Source organism: Ammospiza caudacuta, chromosome 18 (genome assembly GCF_027887145.1).
Source record: "Ammospiza caudacuta isolate bAmmCau1 chromosome 18, bAmmCau1.pri, whole genome shotgun sequence".
Classification (NCBI taxonomy): Eukaryota; Metazoa; Chordata; class Aves; order Passeriformes; family Passerellidae; genus Ammospiza; species Ammospiza caudacuta.
Genome location: NC_080610.1, coordinates 4,078,793 through 4,102,496, shown reverse-complemented (window position 1 = coordinate 4,102,496; position 23,704 = coordinate 4,078,793). Strand labels below are relative to the sequence as shown.

Below are 23,704 nucleotides of genomic sequence, written 5' to 3'. Positions count from 1 at the left end.
TGAAGCATTAACCATGTGTGGGACATTCCCAGCTCATGTACTGAGCTCTCTGCTCACACAGGGCTGGCCAGCACAGCTCCCTGGGCTAGCCCAGCCACAGCAGCACTCCGTACCAGCAGCCTGGCCAGAATGGTTTCTGCTGTGCTGAAAAACCACTCTGGGAGGGGGACAGAGCCTGATGTGGTTTGCAGAGAGAACCGTGTGGTTTGCAGCAGCTTGACCAAGCAAAGCAGCTTTTTCCACTGTGCAGGGTGTTCTTTGTATAGTGCAGCTTGAGTCTCTGGGTGAAGAACTTTATTGACCCTGTCCTTGCCAGAAGCTGGAGGCTCCCCTTGGTGCCAGCACAGCTCCCTGCCCTGGGCATTGTCCCTTTGCTCTCACAGGGGATGCAGCAGCATCTAGTGGCCAGGTGTTCCAAGGGCCCTGGCAGGATTCCCATCGGGGCTGGGTCCTGACCTGCCCCTTTCCTAAAGAGAAAAATCCTCCAGCAGCCTGTTTCCACTTGGCACAGTGAAAACCATCTGCTACAGTGTTTTTTCCTTGTTTCAGCCGCACCTGTTCTGCCATACCCTCAGGAAACAGAGGGCCTGGAAAACAGAGCAGAGGTGGGAGGGCAGCTCTGGTGCCCCTGTTCCCACACAGACTGAACCACCTCAGCCCTGAAACACATCCAGGTTCTGGCTGCCCCTGTTCCCACACAGACTGAACCACCACAGCCCTGAAACACATCCAGAAGTGCTGGAGCATGAAAGAAAAGCCCGCAGGGCTACACTTCCCCTGCTGCAGTGGACAAGAGGGAAAAGCTGCTCATGGCAGTCTGAGATGTATTTTTCTTCTCATTCTAAGTTGCAGAAACGCTGTGAAGGAAGGACAGTCCATTTTGTGGAATGGTGACTATGATTTTTAGAAGAAATGCTGAAAGACTACAAAAAGCCTTCAGAAAAATAATCCATTTTATTAGAGCACAACCCTTTAATTCTGCTTTAGGAGCTGCTGCTTGAAATTCTCCAGCAACTCAGGTGCAAACTGGTCAGCAGTCAAGTTCTTAACGTTCATGATGTCTTGGTGGGCTTCCAGGAAGAGTTCCTTCCCCACAGCCTCTTCCACCCGGCCGCGCCACGCCGCTAACGCCGGCCTGTCCTCAAACAGGGCATAGCCAGCACACACGGGCTGCAGAGACACAGAGAGCACCCAAATGAGGCAAACAGGGCACAGCCAGCACACACAGACCCCTGAGCGAGCTAACAGGGCACAGCCAGCACACACAGACCCCTGAGTGAGCTAACAGGGCACAGCCAGCACACACAGACCCCAGTGAGGCAAACAGGGCACAGCCAGCACACATGGGCTGCAGAGACACAGACAGACACAGAATGAGGCTAAGAGGGCACAGCCAGCACACAGGGGCTTCAGAAACACACACAGACACAGAGTGATGCAAACAGGGCATAGCCAGCACACACAGGCTGCAGAGACACAGACTCAGAGTGAGGCAAACAGGGCATCTGCCAGGGATGGACCCATGGAAATGGATGTGCTTCTGGCTCAAGGCAGCAGACACTCATGACATCAGGTGCAGCTCATCTCTGGCTCTTGGGTCATAGGAGGAAAGTGGTGACACCTCAGCAGCAGCTGTGCCTTGGGACCTGCAGCAAAGGGCTCTGCCATGGCTAACCCCAGAATGGTCCAATGCAGAACATGGACATGCACACCAGCACAGCTCTTCCAAATATCTGTACTTTCCTGCCTAGTTTGTAATTTATCTTTCTTTCCTGATGAATTCTGTCCATATTTCTTTGTTTAATCAAAGTAGTTTTTCCCCAGTAAAATTAATTGTGATCTAAGTCAAAAAGGAGCAAGATTTAGCCCCAGGGAAGATCTGCCATTACAGAGCTGGGGGTGCAGCAGTCCCCTGGCCTGGCCTGCCCACAGCCCAGCTCACATCCAGCAGTGCTGGGGTTGCTGCTCACCTGCATGAGCTCCACCAGTGCCACCAGGTCTGCCAGGGAGACCTCACTGCCTGCAATGAAAGGCTTGTCCTGCAAGAACTTCTCCTCAAACTGCTTCAGGGCAACGTTCAGCTCCTCAGTGGCAAACTCCAGTTTCTCTGGAGGAAGTGGCTGGCCTGTGATGAGAGGCAGCAGCACCTGGAGGGAGAAGAAACAACTTGCTTTTTATGTGTTTCCTTCCAGATCTACTCATCACACTCTCACTGCCACCTTCTGAGGATCCCTCACCAGCCATGCATGGGAACAACCAGAGCTGCTCATCAGCCTTGCCAGGTTAACATGAATGTCAGTCCTTACTGCCTGCCTCTCCTTGTCTGCTGCCTAGAAATCTAAAAATTCAACCACAAGAGTCTCCTCTCAAAGTGATGCCTTGAGAAGGCTGGCCTAGAACAGAAACCAGACAGAGCTAAAGAATAAAGGAGGGATTTAGTAGGAGGTCTCAATAGATCCACCTTGGGCAGCACAAGAGCCCAGCCAGGGCTACACCCAAGATGAACCAAAATGGTCACAAAATGGACAACTGGTCATGGGGTCTCTCACTTTCATAAGTTCTGCTCCATTTGCATATTGGATTTCATTGTCCAATTACAGCTTCAGCCCATGAAGCCCCATCCTTGTTTTTCTCTCTCCAGCCCACGGTGTTTGTGCTCTTGGGGCTGAGATTTGGATCATTTGTCCTTGGTGCCCAGCTAGAGAATGAATTATTTTGTCTCCCTGCTCTGTGCAGAGAGCTCACCATCCCCTAACATGAAACCCAGAACCACACACTAAAGCAGCACAGAAAAACAGAAAAGCTACAGCCTGAGGCATCAAAGGGAATCATCTGCCAGCACCTGCATTTTGTTTGTGCAGAGGGAGATAGTTTCTTTCCATGAAGCTGGGCAGCCAGCACTGAGCTGTGTCTGGGGGAGCTCTCACTCACTGCATTTGCTCTGGATTTTCCTTTGGCTGCAGCAGGAAGGATCCAGCCTACTTCAGTTAGCTGGCTTCAGCAGCCAAGTCAGTTTTGTTCCTATCTCTCACTTGGTTTGTACATTTGCTGAGAAAGGCCCTGCAGACAGGCAGCCCATTTCCCTTGCAGCCCTTAGCACCTCATTTTTGATGTATAATGGTTTTACCTTGCTTAAGAACAGCTTGCTCCCCTTGGCACGGATGTTGATGTGCTGCCAGGACAGGTACTCATCAACCCTGGCCCTTTTCTGCAGGTCAGCTGGGTACCAGTGATCAGGAGTCTTGAATTTCTGGACCAGGTACAGGAGGATTGCAATGCTGCCCAGAGAGCAAGACACACCAGTGAGCTGATGATCTGAGATTAAAGCACCTCATCCTTTATCCTTTCTTTTCCCCCAAATTTTGCACTGCTGGACAAACAGCCACACAGACCTGATGGGAGTCAGGTAGAAGTGCAGCAGGGCACAGCACAGGAGACAGTTTGTGCTGCTGCCTGTGGACCAAAATCTAATACAAGTAATTGCCCAGTTTTGAGCAAATAGAAGCTGCAGAATGAGTTTATACCAAATCTGAGCTTCACACTGCCTGGCCATCCAGCAGTGGGTGCTTTAGGTCAGATTTCCTGCACTGACCTCTAGCCTCCAGCTGCAGGCAGAGATCAGGACACCTGGACAGGTATTTAAGCTCAGAAACAATGCCTACAAAGCAGCTAAGTAGCTCCAAGCAGCAGCTTTTCCTACTGTTATCACTGTCCAAGTTGCTTACATAAGATAGCTTCTCTTGAAACACAGGTTTGTCATGTACAAGTGGAACAAAGGACAGGAGAGAGACAAAAACCTGTCTGGACTGGAGTGCCAGCAGCACACTGGCAGAATCCAAGCACTGGATAAACAACACCGCAGCAGGGGATTATTTGAGCCTCACCTCTCTGCTAAGGTGAAAGAGCCATCCCTGAGTGCAGGCACCTTCATCAGGACGTTCACCTTCCGGAACTCCTCTGTCTTGTGCTGCCCTGAGGAAGGAAAGGAGAAGTTTTACTTGGCAGGGATACTCAGGACCTGTTTGTAAACACCTGAGGAGTTTGTGGGGACTGTCCAGCTCCAAGTTCCTGCTTCTGACTCTAAAAATTGAGTCTTGCATCGAGTTTCTAAGCCATGAGTGAGTGCTGCAGGGTGAGCAGGGGGCTAGCCCTGTGCTATCAGCTTTTCTGCTGATTATTGCCTGCATGCCAGACCCACCTATGGACCAAGGGCAGCATGGTTAGGAGTCCTTTCATACCAACAGCACTTGACAGCCTGGGGCTCTACCCACTCCAGGTTTGTGCCTGGAGATGCTTGTGCTGTACAAACCCAGAGGGAGCACCAGGCACATTGGAGGAAAGGGATCTCACAAACCCTCTCCTCCAGGGAGGGGAGGACACTGAGAAAGCAGATAGATACCTTTTTCTGGAAGTTAAAGCACTTTATATTCAACTCTACTTTCTAAAGTCCACAGATGAAAATAAATTCCTGTGATTCCATGTAAAGCCATGGGTACTTCATTACAGATGAAGTTTCAATTAGCTCCTGTGCATCTTGCAATCTTTTGTAAGAGCAGATATGAATTTGAGGTTGCTTTTAAACTATCTTGTAGTGTTGTAGGAAGGAGACCAGGACACCAGCTGGTTCATCACAGGTCCAGTTTATTGAAGAAAGCATCAAACACTTATACAGCAAATAATAAGCTTATGAATATTCTGTAAGCTGAGCAATCTATTGGTTAAACTATACCATAAACTCTTCCTCATTCCTTAGGGGTTACATCTCTCTTTTCTCATGTCTCTTTCACTATTTGTTATTATACTACAGCTAGGCCCAAGGACATGCTATCTAGCAGGTGCAGAACTTGGAATTAGCCACGGCTTTGTAATTTTCCAGTCTCTAGCAGCTAAATTCCCAACATTGTAGGACCTCCCCAAAAGGCAGGCAGAGTGAACCTGACAGGAGAAGGTGTTTTGTTCCTCTGAGGTCTCAGTGTACTCCGTTCTGTCTGAGACCAGTCCCAGAAGCCTTGTTCTGTGTGACTTGTTTGTGACAGCCTTTTCCACCCACTCCCTTCAGCCACACGTGGCTGCCTGGGTATTCAAGCCTCTCTGATGTGTAACTAACCTTGTGCCCCGTCCTGCTGTGTGAGCCATCTGAGGATCTGTGTGCCAGAGGAGATGCTCTGGAAGCAAATTCAGCTTTTCTGTACTTGGCAAAGTGATTTGTGACTATTCCCCTGTCACTTGGCTCACAGCCCACCTCCCCTAACCCTCTCAAAAAGATGCAGTGTGCAGATTCCAGGCCTTCAGGTGTCCTTTGAATGCCAGGTGATCCCTACCCATTCCCACTCCTTCCACCCCTTTCACTGACACCTGCCTTGCTGGGGCTGAGAGCTTTTCTGGGCCATCACATTTAAGGCAGCAGCTCAGTTCTGAGTCTCAGCTCCCTCACCTTGTCCTTACAAACTGTGCAGTGCCAGGTGCCAGTGCAGGGATCCTCCTCCACTGTGGCACCCATGCAGGTACCTGGAGAGCTTGCCCAGGCATGGGAGGTGCACCCAAATCACCCATCTCAAATCCAAAAGCAGATTCCCAAGGGGCACAGAGCATTGGGAATCTGTGATTTAATTCCCTTTCCTTCACTTCCCCTATGCTTGCATTTCAGCTGTTCCTTTTTCTTTGGTGCTCTCATTCCTTGCCAGTTTCCTCTCCTTTGCTCCAGTGTCTCACCACAACAATTAATTAATTTATTGGGAAAGAAGGGGAAGGGCACAAGATGAGCCAGCCCCCAGGTACAAAGAATTGCAAAAGCTTTTGCTATGAGGCAAGTGGGAGGAAAGCCACAGTTAAGGTACAACCACCACACAGCTCAGGTGCAGGGGAACACCCAAAGACTCAACCACAACACATCTGAGGTTTCTCTCAAGTTGGAGTCTCTTTTGTTCCTTCCTCAATTTCAGCTCCAGGAGCCTTCTCATCTTTCATTGTTTTTAAGCATTACTTACTGAGGCCTTTTTATGCCCAATGCATTCCCTTAATTTCAAATCCATCAGATATCTGGAGAGGCTGAAGGATAGGGTTTACCAGCTTCAATTACAAAGAAAGAAGATAGAGATCTTTGGTGAAAAGACACCTTTGGACAGGCTCCTACCAGTTACCAGTTGGTTTGAACCCAACAAAACCACCTCCCTTCATTTCTCACTGTTCACATCACTGCCAGCTGCACAGTCTCGCTCCACAGCCTTCTCAAGCTGGTGCTCAACCCTCCCAAAATAATCAGACCACAAAGCACTCGGGCCAGTGGAACCCCAGAGGGGCAGCCCTACCCCTGCCCCACCTTCCCATGGGGACAGCTCGGCAAGCTGGGGCATGGCAGCGTCCCGAGGGGGTAACCCCTGCCGGAGGGGAAGGGCTGCTCTCAGCAACTGCTGCTGCTCAGCAGAGCACACGTTTTTCTAAGCTGAATTCCTGAGCAAGAGCCACACACCTCGGCTGTCTTCACTTTTACACCAATGTCCCATCTCCGCAGCTTTTTGTTTCCCATCTGAATGGGGAATACCCCAGATCTGGCACGTCCTGACCGCTTCTCAGAAAAGCGTCTCTGTTTTTCAGAGACCCATTTTCTGCTGGGTGGGGCCGATTTCAAAGATATCACATGCCTTGGCAGAGTCCTGTTAGCTGCAGAGGGGCGCAGGCACTAAAATCAGTACTTAAACTACACGATTGCAGAATTTGGTGTGGGTTTTGTGTAGGCACCAGGAACCCCCTGCAGCAGGAGGGCCACCCCAGCCTCTCTCAGCATCTCACACTGGTGGGGATGGTGAGTATCCTCCTGCTTCTGCCTGCGGGATGGAATCCAGCTGGCATCCCCCGCGAGTGGCCAAGGGACCGGGGAGCAGCGGGACCCCGGAAAACTGGGGCTGGGACCACCCGGGACACCGCAAAGCTGAGGCTGGGACGCTCCCAAAACCCGGGGCTGGGACCGCCTGGGACACCCGCAAAGCTGGGGCTCGGACAGAGCAGAGGGACACCCACAGAGCCGCGGCAGGGACACCCCCAAAGCCGGGGTTGGGACCGAGCAGAGGGACACCCGCACCCGCAGGTTCTCCGGGACCGCCCGGGACACGGCGGCGCCCCCGCCCCGCTCACCCTTGGCCAGCTGCACCCGCTTGAACTCGAAGGGGATGTTGTTGCTCCGGGCGAAGATGTAGAGCGCCCGGCAGGGCTGCGAGAGCAGGTCCAGGTACAGCTCGAGCCCCATCGTGCCGCTGTCGCTGTCGCTGCCGCCCGGGCTCGGCGCTGTTAAAGCCGGCCCGCCCGGTCCCTCCCGGGCCCGCCCGGTCCCTCCCGGGCCCGCCGCACCGGGCCCGCCCCGGGCAGGGCGGGGCAGCAGCGCCCGGCGCTCCCACCGGGGCGGGCCGAAGCCCCGGGACGGGGCCCAGGCTCAGCCGGGCTCTGCCGCCTTACAGCCCGCGGCTGGTCCCGATAACTGCCCTGAGTGTACAGAAAGCACCGCCCGGCTGAGGGGGTGTGAGCGGCACATCCTGGATCTGCCCCTGCCACCTCACAGCTCTCGCACAAGAGGAATTCCCGTTCCTGTGACTCCCGTGCTAAGGAAAAACAACTGGAGAGCAAGCAGGCACAGCAGGAGAACCCACACTGTTTCAGTGCTATGACACAACCTTGCTCCTATCTTCACAAGATTCAACCACCAGTCTCAAACCCCATTTCTTCAAGATTGCCAGCTTTCAATCCATTTACTGCTAATACTGGTGTATGTTGATTTTTCTTTGCAAAACAGTAAGCCAGAGCTGGAGGCATTCATGAAGGAAAAGCAACCCTTGGAGAGTAGTTGCAGGCCACAGCTACATGGCAGCTCTAAGCCTTCTGCCAGGACAGCTAAAAATACCGTGGCATGTCAAATTCAGACTTATGACTTGCAGTGACACCAGCTGGCTCCAGGACATTCATACTGGACATCAGACATTTCAGTCTGCATTAACATCAATGTACACTTAACAATACCTGCTGTTACCTCTGGTATAGAATATTAGAGGGAAACAACATAGGCAAGAAAAGGACAAGGCACAGGGCTGTAACAGTGAAAAGTCCTTTAAGCAATATCTCATACCATGAGTTGGAAGGGACCCACAAAGATCATAAAGTCCAATTCCTGAGCCCAGGAATCTTTATTAGACAGTGTTTTAAAAATATATATAATATTTATTTAATATTTACTTAAAAGTCGGAGTCAGTGCACCTAGAGCAGCTCTTGAAACCCATTTCTGCTTTAGGCACTGCACAGGTGTTGATGCATCTGCAGACACACAGAACCATTGTCCCAGGGCAGGAGTGAGGGCCAGCTCTCACCACTGGAGCACAGCAGTTCCATCAGGCAACGCTGAGGCTGGTGGTAATTTCCACATGCCAGCAGGATGTGATGCAAAGTCCTCTTCAAGACAACCTGTATCTCAAAATTTATCTTTTTTTCTTTTTTTTAAACCAGCAACTGAACTCTGTTCACAGTGTCCTTGAAAGAGGAATAAGGCAATACTGACATGAGATATGATAAGGCTGAGGAACTGAGGGGCCCATGACTCAGTGCTGGGAGCAGCCATGGCCTGTCCCACGCAGCAGCTTCAGTGCCACCTCAGCCAGCTCAGCTTCCACGCCTCAGGCTCGCCTCTGTGCTCGTTCATTCTGTTCAAAATTAAACATGACAAGTTGACTGTAGATGCCCCTGTCCCAGAGCCACACAGAAGGGACTTCAGGGATAAACAGGACAATTTAATAAATTTATTAATAAACCTTTCTGTCCCAGTTCTCAAACATTCCTAGTCTACAACTCAAAATCACCATTTTTCAGGGCCAGGTATTTATGAGTTCTCAGATTAGGGAGCAGAACACTTTGCCCAAATCATGCAGCACAAACTCTATTAAGGATCCCTAGTCCACCCATCTGGCAAGGCAAATGCTACCCTGCTTTTGTGTCAAAGTTCTCAACTTCACATTGGTGTACAAAAAAGGGCCTGCAGACAGCTGTACATTACAGTCTTGAACTCTGTAATGACAAAAGGTTTAATCTCTGCACTTTGCTTGCAGTACTCTGGGTAGCTGAATCACAGAATAATGACGTTGGAAGAGACCTCTAAGATCAAAAGTCCCAGCTACAGAGGTAAAGAGAAGGGCAAAATAGAAAAACCACCAAAAATCAGATTTGTTTTGGTTGAAAAAGACCCTTAAGACCATTGAATCCACCCATTTACCTGGCACTGCCAAGCCTACCACTAAATCACATCCCCAAGTGCCACATCTACACATCCTTTAAACCCCTCCAGGAATGCTGCCTAACTTAGAAATGGTGGGGAAGGCAGAAAGGTTTTCTGTCAGAGTATTCCATAATGATGCACCCACCAGTGCTGCCTTCACCAATGCTGAATTGGTGCTATCACAGATGGAGGAAAGGATCCTGGACTCCAACACTTGTGCTAAGCATGAATTGCAATAAAAAAAATCAAACTGCAACTTGCACAGTTAATTTTCTTCCCCATTTCAGTTACCTTGACTGTCTTCTCGAGCTTACACAGAGCTCCCTCATATTGCTGCACCAGTGGCTTCAGGGAGTTGCCCTTCACTGGGTGTTTCTGGATGTCCTGGATGCCAGCATCCCTCAGCATCCGCAGGAAGCGCCGCTCCTGCACGACACAGACATTGGAGATGAGATGAGACCCCCCTACCCAGCAGCTACAAAATCAGCACATTTGGGAACATCTGCTTACTCAGGAATAACTGAAGTTTCCAAGCACAAAGCTCAGCTGACTGGAAAAGGTGGGAAGTAGTAGGAATTTTGTGATCTTTATGCCCCTGAATGCATCCTTATCAAATAAATCCCACACTGGGGTGGTGTTCCCAGGGGTCCCAGGATGAGGGAAGAGATGAGAATCTTGGCTCCATGTTTCAGAAGGCTGATTTACTATTTTATTATATATATTATATTAAAATAAAATTATATATTAAAAGTATACTAAAAGAATAGAAGAAAGGATTTCATCAGAAGGCTTGAAAGGAATGATAATAAAATCTTGTGACTGACCAGAGAGTCCAAGCCATCTGACTGTGATTGGCCATTAATTAAAAACAAGCACATGAGACCAATCAAAGATGCACCTGTTGCATTCCACAGCAGCAGATAATTATTGTTTACATTTTGTTCCTGAGGCCTCTCAGCTTCTCAGGAGAAAAAATCCTAAGGAAAGGATTTTTCATAAAATATGTCTGTGACACCACACCAAAGACATACCTGAATTCTAAGGACCAAGCTGAAAGCAACACCTGTTTCTCCTGCACGAGCTGTTCTTCCAACCCTGAAAACAGAGAAAGCAGCTTCAAGTCAGGTTAGCCCCACAATCAGTGCCATTATCAACTCCAAGATTTTGATGCTGAAATTCTCCAGTTTTAAGAAACCCTGATTCCAAGCAATGCTAGGCTTAATTTTTGCCAGAAAGCTATTTGCATTTTAAAGTAAAAAGAAAAGCTAAAAGTCCTTTTAAATGCATGTCACTTTTGCTAAATATTTCAAAATCAACCAAGCTCAGACATGTTCCTCTTGTTCCTGCTGTCTCACCGGTGAATGTAGGTCCTGATGAACTGGGGTGCATCGTAGTTTATCACATAATTCACTCCTTTCACATCAATCCCTCGGGCTGTGGCATCTGTGCTGATTAACCTGTTTGTAAATGTATGTATAGTCATTTTCAGGTAACATCTCAGGCACTACACACACAAATAAAACACCAGGGAACACAGCACAACTCTTGCTGATCTCTGGCTGGCAGCAGCACTGCAAGTCACCCCTTAGTGCCACTGCCCTTGTGAGCTGCCCACAGACCTCCAAGCATCACTACAGGCCTGTCACCCTCTGCTGAGCATGAAAAATTAGGGGTGTTTCCAGGTTCTCCAAGCATGCCAGACACCTCCCAGCTCATATATATCTCTGAGGAATCTGAACATTCCACACAAGCACAGAACACACAAATAGTGAGGTGAGAAATTCCAGTAGTCAAGGAGGAATTAATACAGCAGGTTTGGATAAAAATAACACCCAGAAAATAAGATTTTACCTTTTCCTCAGAGATATTGCACAGATACAATCTCATATAGCTACCAAAACCACAATGTAAATCACAGACATGGGTAGAAGGAGACCTGTATGCCAGTCTGAGCAGGGATTGCTTTGGTAGAAAGCTGTAACACTAAATACAATTTCAGCACCAACATCCATTTCCACCCTACCAGCACAAACATTAAACTCCAGATTTGCAAACCTGGAGTGTTTTGGGCAACTATGAACACACATTTGTATTTATTGCTTGTTATAAAACAACAGTAAAAATTCAGACTGCAGCTAGAGTAGAACAGGCTGAGTTACATGAAGGATAAACAATTCAAAGTTACAAATCCAAGTCTCCCACCCCTCCTGCAACAGACTCCTGCATGTTTTAGAAGACCCCAAGTAACTGTGTCCCTTGTTCTGTTTAGCTTTTTACACTGCAAACAGCCTGTGCTGGAAAACATACAGGAAACTAGTTAAGATGCTCACAGTTGTATTTTTCCTTGCTCAAACTCCTTCATGGTTCTCTTTCTCTCATTTGGAGTTAACCGAGAAGAAAACTCTGCCACCGTGACTCCACCAAAGGCCTGAACCAGCAGGAACAACCTGCAGGTAAATGAGAGAGAAGCTGTCACTTCTTTATCTCTGAAAGATCCCTTGACAATCCCCACCAGTGATCTCACTCATGTTTACCTGTGAGAGGCTTCCCTGGAGTTGGTGAAGCACAACACACGGGTGAATTTCATTTTCAGCATGAAATATAAGAGGATCAAAGGCTTGGAGTTCAGGTCACAAGGCACATAACATTGCTGTCAACAGGGAAGGAATTCAGAGACAAAAATCGTTTCTTGCCAAGACTTCCCTGAAACCCACTGCCTGTCCATGACTTACACAGGCCTGGATGTTTCCTAGCTGACTAACAGCACCAAAACCAGAGCCCATCATGCAATCCCCTTTAGAACAAAGAGGCTGGCAGACACAACACGAGTGGAGACAGGAGAGCTGAGCTGTTCTCATGCTCTTACACCTCCACAGCAAGTAACAGCATGCACTGCCCTGCTGCCTACAGGCTGGCCTCTGCACACGTCTTGAAATGATTGTTACACATATGGACAATTGATAGGGGCTACTACATTATCATGACTTCCTAGTTCCACTCCCCATTGCTGCTAAATTTAATTCCACATGAAGACAGATTAATTTAAAAAATAATCAAGTCTTAACCAAATGCACATTAAGTAATGAGAAAACAAATGTGCAAAGGCACAGCTCTCTGGGTCATAAATACTCCCAAAATCACTTTTGCAAGGAAACACAGGGAAGACGCACTTGTTTTAGGGTAAAACCACAATTAGTCCAGAATTAAATCTTCAAGCATAACTTATTAAAAACAATTCACATCATACCGACAGCCCCTCTGGGAGTGTGTATTTATTATTGGTATTTTGTTCAGTTTCTGTTCCATCTCTATTTTTCTCGGAATACACAGATGTGAAGAGACGAGGCTGGAATAAATCCAGCTGCTGCAATTTCTCTGGGTCCTGGGTCAGTGTGGCTGAAAACAGCAGTTTCTGTAAGGGTATCTGAGGAGAGCAGGAACTGAAAGAAACAGCACACAGAAAGTGGGCTTTGAGGATGGGGCAAAGGAGATTCACCCCAAGTGCCTTCACATGATGTAAAGGAAGCAGTCAATGCTCTTTGGGGCTCTTTTCCTGCCCCGGGCCTTTCCTCTGGGTTCTTTTCCACCCTTGTTTTATTGTGGAGTTCACAGACAGAACTGATGAGCATTCTCAGCCAAGTGCACAACTCCAATCCATTACTCCTACACAAATACCTGTACCCTGGTTACCCCTGTCCTCATTCTAGTCATGTCCTCCCTTGGCCATTCGCCTCAGTTTCTGACACATCTCTGCCACTGCTGTACAAAAACAGCAGCTGCAGATAGTTAGTAGCAAGAGTTTTCCTCCAAATCCATTACTCAGCTGTGCCAGAAGGCATTGCTACAGTTACCGTGCAAATGGATCACAGATTTGCAATGTTTGTGCTTTCTTTTGATGCTCCTTTAGTCCACATAAGGAAAGCCTGGAGAACACAATGCTTAGTCTGAAGGACATCTCTGGCATTATTTTGGCAGACATTTCTCAGAGGAATGAAGCTTTGAGGCTCTGTGTGGCAGGGCAGTGACATCCAAGTGCTATCAGTTCAAAGAAATGCACTCTGCAACTTACCTGGCTGCTGTTAAAGGCCCTGGCTTGGTCCTCTGAAAAAGCTTGTTGGAGCCAGAGTGATTTTCTCCTTGGAATGCAGCTCTGACAATTTGGTTCAGACAGTTCTGGTGCATGTCATCAATCATACGGTCAGCTTCATCCACGATCTGAGTTCACAAGGATAAAAATCACCACTTGTTAAATACTGGCAGGTTTTATTTTCCTTTGTATCTGTAACCAGTGAGCCAGAAGGTAAGATAATGGAAGCTTCTAGTCAACAGAATTGCTTTCCTTGCCCATCCTCACTCCAAGATTGCAAGAGCCTAAGAGAGAAGGGGAAGTGGGTGGATGCTTGGGTGTCACGAGTTGGAATCAAACATCTCATCTTGTGACTGCTCCCTCCTCAATCTGGAGTGCAGACAGGCCCACACAACAGCTCCAACAGGGAGGAATTTATGTTGCACACAAGAGGCAAGCAGGAATTACTGCTGTAGCAGACACTGCTCTCAGATGGGAGAGCTCTGGTGACTCACCAGGAAGCGAAGCTGTGCCAGGCTGAAGCCTGGGGTCTGGTTGATGTGATCCGTGAGCCTCCCTGGCGTGGCCACCACAATGTCAGCCAGGCTGCAGTAGCCTGTCACTCTGAAAGGACAAGCAGCCCATCAGTAAGTCTCTCTCCTCACAATAAAGCCTGTAGCAGAGACCTTAAGGTTTGCCTACCACTCAATTAACTGAGGAATAACAAAATTCACAAATGGAATTGACGCTGGAGAGCATGCAGGGGCAGTGGTGGACACCAAACACCAGTCTCCACTATGCTGCCTTATTTTAAACAAAGTGTCACTCTTCATTGCTCTTCAAAAGAGTTTAATTGCAGAAAAACCCCACACAGTCATGTGCACCCATGGGCATAAGGTAAACATTTGCATTCTGAGGATTTGCTGGTGAAGAACCCCAAAAATCCAGTGAAACATTACAATCACAAAACAGGGGTAGTAACAAGCACTGTGACAAAGACAGAACCACCAGAGTCCAGCATATAAACCCATTATCCAAAACCATGAGAGCCAAAGCCATGATAGTCCAGCAAATAAACCCATTATCCAAAGCCCTGATAAAAGCCTGATGCTGTGCTGCAATAGTCCATATCTTGACCCCACCTTAATAACATTAATTAGCATGCAATCTCTATAAACCTTGTCAAAATACCTTTTCACCTACTTTTTCTGGACAAGCATCTCCTGCTCCTTTGCAAAAGATTTCTGGCCAGTAATCAAAACGACCTTCAGACCTGTCCCGTCAGTGTAAACGTTGAACACTTTACTCACCTGCAAAGAGGTCAAGAGGCTTTGTCAGCTGCAGGGAGTACTTCCCATTCCATGAACAGCATCAAATCCTCTGGCAGGTCCTAGCCTGCTCCACAGGACAGCCAAAGCACTGGCTGCACAGCCTGCCCCTCAGCCCAGCTATGGGGAGGAGTCACATACCTGCTGTGCCAGCTCTTTGGTGGGCAGAACAACCAGAGCTCGGACGTGGCAAACCACTCGATCCAACAGAACCTGCCAAAACAGAGGCCCAGTGAGTCCCTGACAGCACAGGGCACAACAGGGTTCTTGGGCTTAACTAGTGAGAGAAGATGGTAAAAAACATAAAACATTCTCCCAGTTTTATGTTTCCATTTTCCTCTCCCCACCCTCACAACTCCTCATGCTGTGCCTGCTGTCTGAGAAAAGGAGTGGGAAGCTGACAAGAAGCTCCCTCAGACAGCTCTGAGCTGCCAATCTCCTGCCTTATACCCACAAATCCCTTGGCTTTTCCACCTGCTTTGAAGTTCAGGTTTTGCCTGAACAAAAGTGTCACAGGTATGTTTTATGAAAAATCTTTTCTTTAAGATTTTTTCTCTTGAGAAGCTGAGAGGCCTCAAGAACAAAATGTAAACAATGGTTATCTGCTGCTGTAGAATGCAACAGGTGCATCTGTGATTGGTGTCAATGTAATTGTTTCTAATTAATGGCCAATCACAGTCCAGCTGTCCAGACCGTCTCAGTCAGTCACAAGCTTTTGTTATAACTCTTTTTTCTATTCTTAGCTAGCCTTCTGATGAAATCTTTTCTTTTATTCATTTAGTATAGTTTTAATATAATGGATTACATATATAATATTATATGCAATTATTATATATAATATAGTAATATTAATATATATTATTATATTATTTATATATAACATATATGATATATCAAAATTTCTGTAACATAGAGTCAACATCTTCGTCTTTTCCCTCATCCTAACACCCCTGTGAACACCACCACACAAAAGCAATGCCAGCATTTTTCCAGAGCTACTTCCCAGAGGATGGGCTCACCTGCACGATGGGGATGACAAAGGACAGGGTTTTCCCACTGCCCGTGGGGGCTGACACACAGATGTCCTTGGGGCGGAACCCGCCCCGGCCCAGCAGGAACCCATGGGCTGCACTCTGCAGGATGGCAGGGATCACCTCTGCCTGCACTGAGCAAAACCACAAACAAACACTCACTGTATGCTTCACCAACCCACCAACAGCTGAAAATGTTATGGAAAAGCAGAGCTGAAAATGTTACATAAAAGCATTTCCTATTCACTGTCATAAAACTCCCTCCAATCGCACTACTCTACATAACCTCACCCTCACTAAACCCCTAACTATCCTGACTATCATCTCAGCAGCCCTGGGAGGATGAACAGGACTCAACCAAACACAAATCTGAAAAATCCTAGCCTTTTCTTCCATCTCCCACCAAGGGTGAATAGCAATCATTATCTTTACAACCCTAAACTCGCCCTCCTCAACTTCTACCTATACACTATAATAACTGCAATATATATATGTATATATATATATATGTATATGTGTGTGAGTGTGTATATATATATATATATATAGCAGTTATAGATATATACATATGTATATTGCATTTATATACATATAAATATATATATATATATATATATATACACACACAGTGTGCTGGCTTCCCAGCATGACCCTGATAGGCCTCAGACACAGCCTAAGTCCCCAGGACTGAGGTCACCCTCTGTCCTTGCATCCAGCTGGCCTTTCTTCTTATTTAAGAACAGGCATTTATTGTATCTGTTTGCAAAACTGGCAAAATAACAGAAAACAAACACATTTCTCTTTTTGTTTGGATATTTTTGTAGTGCTTTAATGAGCTGAATGAGTTTCCAGAAAGCTCTGATCAGTGGAAAGGAAGGAGCTGAAGCACAAGCTTCCACAAGGAGGAAAACTGTCACAGACACGTTTTATGAAAAATCCTCTCCTTAGGATTTTTCCTCCTGAGAAGTTGAGAGGCCTCAGGAACAAAATGTAAACATTGATTATCTGCTGCTGTGGAATGCAACAGGTGCATCTGTGATTGGTCTCATGTGGTTGTTTCTAACTAATGGTAAATCACAGTCTGGTGGTTTCAGACTTGCTGGTCAGCCACAAGCTTTTGTTATCATTCCTTTTCTATTCTTAGCCAGCCTTCTCATGAAATAATTTCTTCTATTCTTTTAGTATAGTTTTAATATAATATATAATAAAATAGTAAATCAGCCTTCTGAAACATGGAGTCAGATCCTCATCTCTTCCCTCATCCTGGGACCCTGTGAACACCACCACAGAAAACTGTGAGGACACAAGTTAAGACTTCTTTCTCTGGGCAGCTCTGAGCCATCACTCCAAGCTGTATTTATGAGCAGGTAACAGACTTTTACTCAGCCCAGACAAAGTTTTGAGAAAGAAGGGTTAAATCTCCTACAATCACTTCCATTTTGTCCTGTTTTACTTCACTGCCTACACAAAACACACAGCACCAGCCTGCAGGAACTCTTTAAGTCCCTTTAGAAAGAAACAAAAGCACTGGAAAGGCACCTGGGAAAAAGGAGTCTATTCCATTCATCTGCAGCTTTTTCAGCAGCCTGGGGTGGATTCCTGGCACATCCCTGACTGGACACAGATTGTCCCTGATGCGCTTCTGCACCCGCCGGGGCTCAGCAAGCCACTGAGGCAGGAAGGGCTGCACCTGATGGGAAGGAGAATGCAGCACACAATACGTAAAATAAACTTGTAAGAAACTCTCTATTCCTAATCATGATCAAAATTCAGTCAGGCTGCTTACCTTCTGCACTGGCTTTGCTTCGTAGTCTCCGAGAATCATCATACTGGAGGGGGCACAATCTGCCCCTGAGGCTACTGAGGGCACCTCCTCCTCTGTAGTTTTATTTCCTTCAGCTTTTTCACTACTCTCCTTCTTCCCTGTTTCATCTCCTTGTGTTTCCTCATCTGTCTTCCTCCCCTTATCAGACTTCTTTTTAAAGTTGTTTCTGTTGTCCTGTTGTTTGAGGTCTTCTTCAGAATCTGGAATTTGGGTGACAGCAACACAAAGCCACAGGTCAGAGCACACCACAGAAAGGGGATTTGGCAATGCTACAACACGGGACTTAAGCAACAACTTGCAAGCTCTTTTTTCCTGAAGACAAGTGCAGAGGACAAACATTTCTTTGCTGGTACAGACACAAGACTGAGATGATGTATGTGCTTCCCTCCTGCCCTTACACTAACTGATTCTCAAGGTTCACAGTATGGGGCCTTGAAAAAAAAGGAGATGAAAACAAAACCAGGTAAACTGGGCAAGGTCCTCAAAGAGCAACTCGTGTCCACTTTTCTGTGGAAACTACCACCCACAATGAACTGAAATCCTGCAGCCTCACTTTATCCTCACCTGCTTCAGTCCCCTCTTGCTGCACTTTCGATTTTCTTCTATTTGCTTTCTTCTTCTTTGCGGGGCTGCTGCCATCTGCTGCCTCCTCAGTGCCAGCCCTTTCTTCCGAAGGGCTGCGGGGCTGTTTTGTCTTTACCTTCTTCTGCTTATGCGCACTGGGCTGCTCCTCACTCTCCCTCTTCCTCTTCCCCTTTCCCTCTCGGGGCTCCCTCCCGGGGCTCAGCATGGGCTCCCCCGACTCCTCCTTTCCCTGGGCCGGTTCCTCTCGCTGTTTCTTCTGCTGCCGGGCCCTGGCCTGGTGCTGCAGCCGCTCCAGCAGGACCCGCGCCCGGTTCTCGGCCTCCGCCTCCTCCTGGCGCTCGTCCTCCTCGCCATACCTGCAACAGCCCCACACAGAAACCCCCTCAGGCACCGCCCGCACACACAGACCCCTCAGGCACCGCCCGCACTGAGCTCCGGACACGTTCCCCCGGCCCGAGCCCGCGGCTAAGGCAGCGCCCGGGGCAGGGTCCGGGTGTAGGAGAGGAGCGGGGATCGAAGCAAGGAGGAGAGCAGGAGCGGGAGCGGGGCCATGCCCACGGTACCTGCGGATACAGAAGAGCGCCATGGCCGCGCCGCGCCGCCGCACACGGATGACGTCATCGCGCCCCGCGAGGGAAGCCTGCAGCAGGCGCGGGGTGAGCGCGCCCCCTGCCGGACGGGGGGGGAATGGGGAGGGGAGCGCCGCGCGTGCGCACAGAGGGGCCCTGAGGGGAGGGCGGGAAAGCGCTGAGGGGAGGGACGGGAGCGGCGGAGCCGGGATGGGCTGCGGCAGGACACAAGCACCGGCGAGGGACCGGCTGGGCCAGCTGGGACAGGCGCAGCGTCAGTGCGGGACGCAGCACAGCTCTGGCGAGGGGATGGGCTGGGACAGCACACCATCTGTGAGGGACACAGCTAAGCGCCTGTGAGGGACAACACAGCATCCGTGAGGGACAGAGCATAGCACCTGTGAGGGACACAGCTCAGCACTGGCGAGGGACGAGCTGGGACAGGACACAGCATCTGTGAGGGACAGGGCAGGATAGAGCACAGCACCAGCATGGGATGGGTGGGTGGGACAGCACAGAACCTCTGAGAGACACAGCACAGCATCTGTGTGGGACAGAGCACAGCACTTATGAGGGACACAGCTCAGGACCTGAGGGACAGGCTGGCACAGCACAGCACCAGCGAGGAATGGGCTGGAAAAGGGCACAGCACCAGTGCGGGACACAGCACAGCACCTGTGAGGGACAGGCTGGCACAGCACAGTATCCGTGTGGGACAGAGCATACCACAGCAAAGGACGGGCTGGCAGAGCACACTGAAGCTCCCCACAGTGCTGCAGGCCCCTGCATAGCTCCCACGGCACTGAGGGCCATTACAGCAATGTGGGTAACAGCATTTCCCCTCAGTGAGCAAAAGCACTCCTTCCGTGCTCCTTTGGCCACACATAAGCTGCCCTGAAGCAGCAGGCACACAGCTGGTCCAAGGACTGCAGAAACAGCAGACGCAACCCAAAACCAAACCTCAGAGCAATGAGCAGCCCTGAACACACCTACAGCAAGGTAAAAACCACTGGAGTGCTGTCAGAAACCAGCCCTAGCCACCATAGTGTGAAATACTGTGTCTAAGAAACACGGGCAAACCCAAACCATCCCTTTTGTTTGCTTTAGGATCAGAGTGGAACAGACATGTCAGCAATTGCCCAACTCCATCCCCAGCCTGCCAAAGCCTACACCACACAGCTTACTTCTAAATCTTTATTTGTTTTCTACACAGAGAAAACAGAGGAATGTTGAAGCAGCAATATTTAAACACACTAGCAAGGAGCCATCAATCTGTGAGAGTGCACAAAGTGCAACACAGGGCCATTGGTGCTGTGGTCTGTGCTACAGGGCAGGGTGAGGGGAGGTCCAGGAACAGCCTCTTCAGACACACAGGAGAGCTCTATGCAAAGGTGGAGCCGTTCCAGCCCACATTGGCAGCGTTCATGTCGAAGTAGTTGATGTAGACCCTGCAGAAAAGGTACAGGAGGAAATAACAATAACCTTATAACTTATTTATGTAAGTTGGGACAACACAACAAGGGACAGTGTTGAAATTCTGTTGTTCTGCTACAAAAAAACATTAAGCTTCATCTTTACCAAAAATCTGGTGGCGCCTCCAAACAGTCAATACTTCTCAGTCCTCAAATTTGTACTTTTTCTAAAATATGAATTATTCTGCAGTCAGGGACTGTCCAGACACATTTTGTTTAGCAGCCTGCCAAGAATTTCCAGAGATCAGCCCCTTTTGTTTCTGAGCCCTGCAGTCCCTCACACGCGCTGGCAGGCTCAGGGAGTTAAGCACGTCCTCAGGCCTGGCTCTGTGTGTCTCCCCTCAACCCTGGTGGCTCCAGGCTCTTCCCATCCCTCACAGCTGCCCACAGACACTCCTGAACCCTGCAGCCTGCAGGGAGCTGCTCACAGCCTGCTGCCTCTACTCCTGTCTCAGCTCCAGCCTGTTACTGCTCCCTGCTCGTGCATTCAGCCTTGCCTCCCCAGAGGACAACACATCACACCTCAGAGGCAGAAAACACACTGGGCAACTTGTCAGTGCTCTGGTGTTTTTCCCTACTCTCAGAAGAGGAAAACAATTGAACAGAGCACTCTCCAGGGAAAGAGGCAGGCACTGAATTCTTATGTGAACATTAAAGCGCTGCAAGCAATCACTTGGTATTTTCCAAAACTTATTCCTGGCCTTTTAAATTTTTAAACAGCCTTTTCAAAGCAGTTTCAGAAAGCCAAGTAAATATGGTTGAACCGTGTCCCAGCCTTACCTGTCTGCAGATACGTGCAAGTGCTTGGAGATCAGATCACACAGCATCTTGGTGTAAGTCTTGTTCTGCTGCCCTCCTATCTTGCCGATGCTGTAGAGGCTGCAGAGCGCGCAGGGATCAGTGGAGCCCCCGAAGGACATCATCTGGTCAGGTATGATGTGCACAGCTATGTACTGCGGGAGGGAGGGAGGGAAACACTCTGTCACAGGCTGGCTGAAGTGACGAAAATCAGCTTTAGGTACCAACTCTAAACAGAGCGGTTGTATTGGGGTCAGGCAGCTCTTCAGTGCTGCCCCCTGCGCATCTCCCAGGCCCAGGGGAGGCTCCGGCCCGGCAGCCCCCACGGGGGGCACGGCTCTGGGGGCTGCGGGGACCCTCGGCCCGGCTCTCAGCTTTGGGAACGCGGTTATGTGTGCACAAAGCCGCCGACCAGGCAGGCAGGCACTCCCGCCCGCCACAGCCGCGCCACCGCGCGGGGCGGAGCGAGATAAGGGCCCAAAACCTGTGCCTGCGTGCCGGGGCTCAGATCCCCAAATCACGGAGCTGCCGGAGAGCCGGGCACCGATTCGCTCTTAGCAGGCTCCTGCAGTCTGGCCCAGGAGGGGCCGTGCCGGATGGCTGAGCCGGCAGGAGCCGCCCGCAGGGCTCGGTCTACCCGAGCCTCTGCCCGGCTCCCTCCGCGCCACTGCGCAGCTCCGCCGCTGGCATCGCCACCGCCAGCACAGGCGCAGCACACCCCCGGCTACGTGAGCGCCGCGCTCCCGCAGGCCCGGCTGTTGCTCCCGCCAGGGGCTGGCCATCGGGAGACTCGGGGTGGAACGGGCACCGGCTCCTTCCTCCGGAGCAGCGGGGCCGCCGCCGCGCTGTGCCGCAGCTGCTCCTCGGGCCAGGCCCCGCGGGAGCGGAGGTGCCCCCGGGCCGCGCCGCCGCCGCCCCTCCCGCCGGGCCCGCCGCGCACGTGCTCGCGCCGCTGCCCGCCCTCACCTGCGCGGGCTTGCCCGTGGCCTTGGCCAGCTGCTGGGTGAGGTCGCCCAAGAGGTTGTCGGGCACGGCGTCCTTGCAGACATTGGTGTAGATGGAGAACATGGGCATGGTGGCGGCGGTGGTGGGGGCGGCGGGGCCGGCGATGGGAGCTTAACCGAGCGGCGGGACCAGCGCAGTGGAGCGGGGAGGCGTCAGCGGCGCTTTTAGTGCGCGGGGCCGCCCCGGACGTGTAAGCGGCCCCGCCCGGCAGGGAGGGGAGGGAGCGGGGCGGGGTCACACGGACACACGGACACGGACACACACCGGCGCTGCCGTCTGCAGCCCCCGCCGCGGGGTGCTGACCCCTCCCGCGGCCGCCTCTCGACCGGAGGTGTCCCCCGCTCCGCCGTTATTCCTTGGCTTTGTTACTGCCACTTTTCAGTAATGCCACTGAACATTTTGTGCGGGTTTGTTACGGGCTCTTTCCCGGAACGCGGTCCGGGCGCTCTGGGCAGCTCATACATAACCTGGTGTCAGCGCATGTGATGCTGCCGCTGTGGCATTCCCATTGCTTTCTGCGGAATCAGGGCCAGACAGGGATACAGGCCCAGCTTGGCAGTTGCAAAAAGGGGTACTTGCCCTGACTCTGAGAATTTTTTTCTTTTGCAAAATAAAGTAACATTTGTAGCGGTTTTGCTTTAACTGCGTGTACAGCTTTAGCTCGGTGTAAGCAGAAACGTCTGCCTTGCTGCCATATAAATTATTCTCTAATGTATTTAAATCAAATTAAAAATTACCTATTGCTCCTCAGCCTCCCCATTCTCACATCATATTTTTCTGCTGGAAAGAGGCAGAGGTGAATTTTGTTTTGCTTAGGAATGAAGCGTGCGTGCCTATTGGAGGTGAGGCGGCAGAGCCGAGCCGTGTGTGCGCTGTGTGATGCGATGCACGTAGGCGGCTGCCAGGGCACGGCTCCCCAGCCTGGCTCTTGCCTGTCCCCGCGGCGGCAGCGCTGCTCTGCTCCCGAAATGACTCACAGGAAGGCTAAAGAGGATCAGGCCCGGAGCCCTCTGTGCCCAGACATTGCACACACAGCAGTCGTGCATTGCTGCTGCTGGAAAGCTTGCCCACACATGTTACAGATGTGAGCACTCACGGCCCTGAGTGAGGAGTAAGGGACGGTGTCATATGGGAATGCATTGGAGTGACACAGGTTATAACGCTGAGAACTGCAGCACTTCCTTTTCTAGTGATTAACAGTGCTTAAGAACAGCCACTAAGAACTGATTAAGTTTCCTCCCTCTGATATCCTCAGCTCCCTGCTGAGGATAGTCCCACTCAATCCTCTCACCTTCCTGCCTCCTAGCTTTGGTGCATGGAGGTAGGGTGGGGATTCTGCGTGTGCAGGGAGGAAAGCTTGACAGCCGCAGCACCACTGGTGTGTTTGCCCTGTGGCCTGCCAGGCCCAGAGTGGCAGCCACTCAAAGGAGAGACATCTGCAATTTAATTCTCTTTTGCCTCCCTGACTGACTAAAGCAGCTTCCATTTGTTATCCCGACAAAGCATTTTTATTGTTTGAGGTGCAGGTCTGTATTTGAAGTCTGTGGCTGCGAGGCAAAGCTGTGGTAGGGACACAATGGGATGTTAACAATAGAGTTCAGAATGGGGCTGTGATAAGGTTTGCTCTTCCAGAAAAACTCACAATACACTTCACTATAGAATTTCAGGAAACCTCTCTGCTCAATCTTTTATTTTACTTTGGAAGCAAATGATTTTATCTGACCAAGGGCTTAAATAATAAATATTTGTATGCAAATCTTCCTTTCATAAATAA

At 49.9% G+C, this 23,704-nt stretch overlaps 3 protein-coding genes across 3 annotated transcripts; all 3 read right to left on the bottom strand.

Moving 5' to 3' along the window:
• Positions 1 to 935: 935 nt before the first annotated feature.
• On the bottom strand, positions 936 to 7,314 carry LOC131565627 (glutathione S-transferase theta-1-like). The gene is made up of 5 exons (XM_058816618.1): positions 7,132 to 7,314; positions 3,885 to 3,972; positions 3,128 to 3,278; positions 1,971 to 2,147; positions 936 to 1,170 (listed from the first exon to the last, which is right to left on the bottom strand). Exons 1-5 carry the CDS (start codon positions 7,241 to 7,243, stop codon positions 973 to 975), a joined length of 726 nt encoding a protein of 241 aa, XP_058672601.1. The 5' UTR covers positions 7,244 to 7,314; the 3' UTR covers positions 936 to 972.
• An 873-nt stretch (positions 7,315 to 8,187) lies between these two features.
• DDX51 (DEAD-box helicase 51) lies at positions 8,188 to 18,681 on the bottom strand. Its single transcript, XM_058816617.1, has 16 exons — positions 18,650 to 18,681; positions 18,066 to 18,442; positions 17,463 to 17,701; positions 17,216 to 17,366; positions 15,665 to 15,810; positions 14,787 to 14,858; positions 14,521 to 14,627; positions 13,833 to 13,941; positions 13,321 to 13,466; positions 12,499 to 12,691; positions 11,786 to 11,901; positions 11,582 to 11,698; positions 10,607 to 10,708; positions 10,283 to 10,346; positions 9,543 to 9,677; positions 8,188 to 8,682 (listed from the first exon to the last, which is right to left on the bottom strand). Exons 1-16 carry the CDS (start codon positions 18,670 to 18,672, stop codon positions 8,656 to 8,658), a joined length of 2,124 nt encoding a protein of 707 aa, XP_058672600.1. The 5' UTR covers positions 18,673 to 18,681; the 3' UTR covers positions 8,188 to 8,655.
• A 1,154-nt stretch (positions 18,682 to 19,835) lies between these two features.
• Positions 19,836 to 22,114, bottom strand: LOC131565822 (macrophage migration inhibitory factor). Its single transcript, XM_058816890.1, has 3 exons — positions 21,892 to 22,114; positions 20,908 to 21,080; positions 19,836 to 20,103 (listed from the first exon to the last, which is right to left on the bottom strand). Exons 1-3 carry the CDS (start codon positions 21,997 to 21,999, stop codon positions 20,037 to 20,039), a joined length of 348 nt encoding a protein of 115 aa, XP_058672873.1. The 5' UTR covers positions 22,000 to 22,114; the 3' UTR covers positions 19,836 to 20,036.
• Positions 22,115 to 23,704: the final 1,590 nt, after the last annotated feature.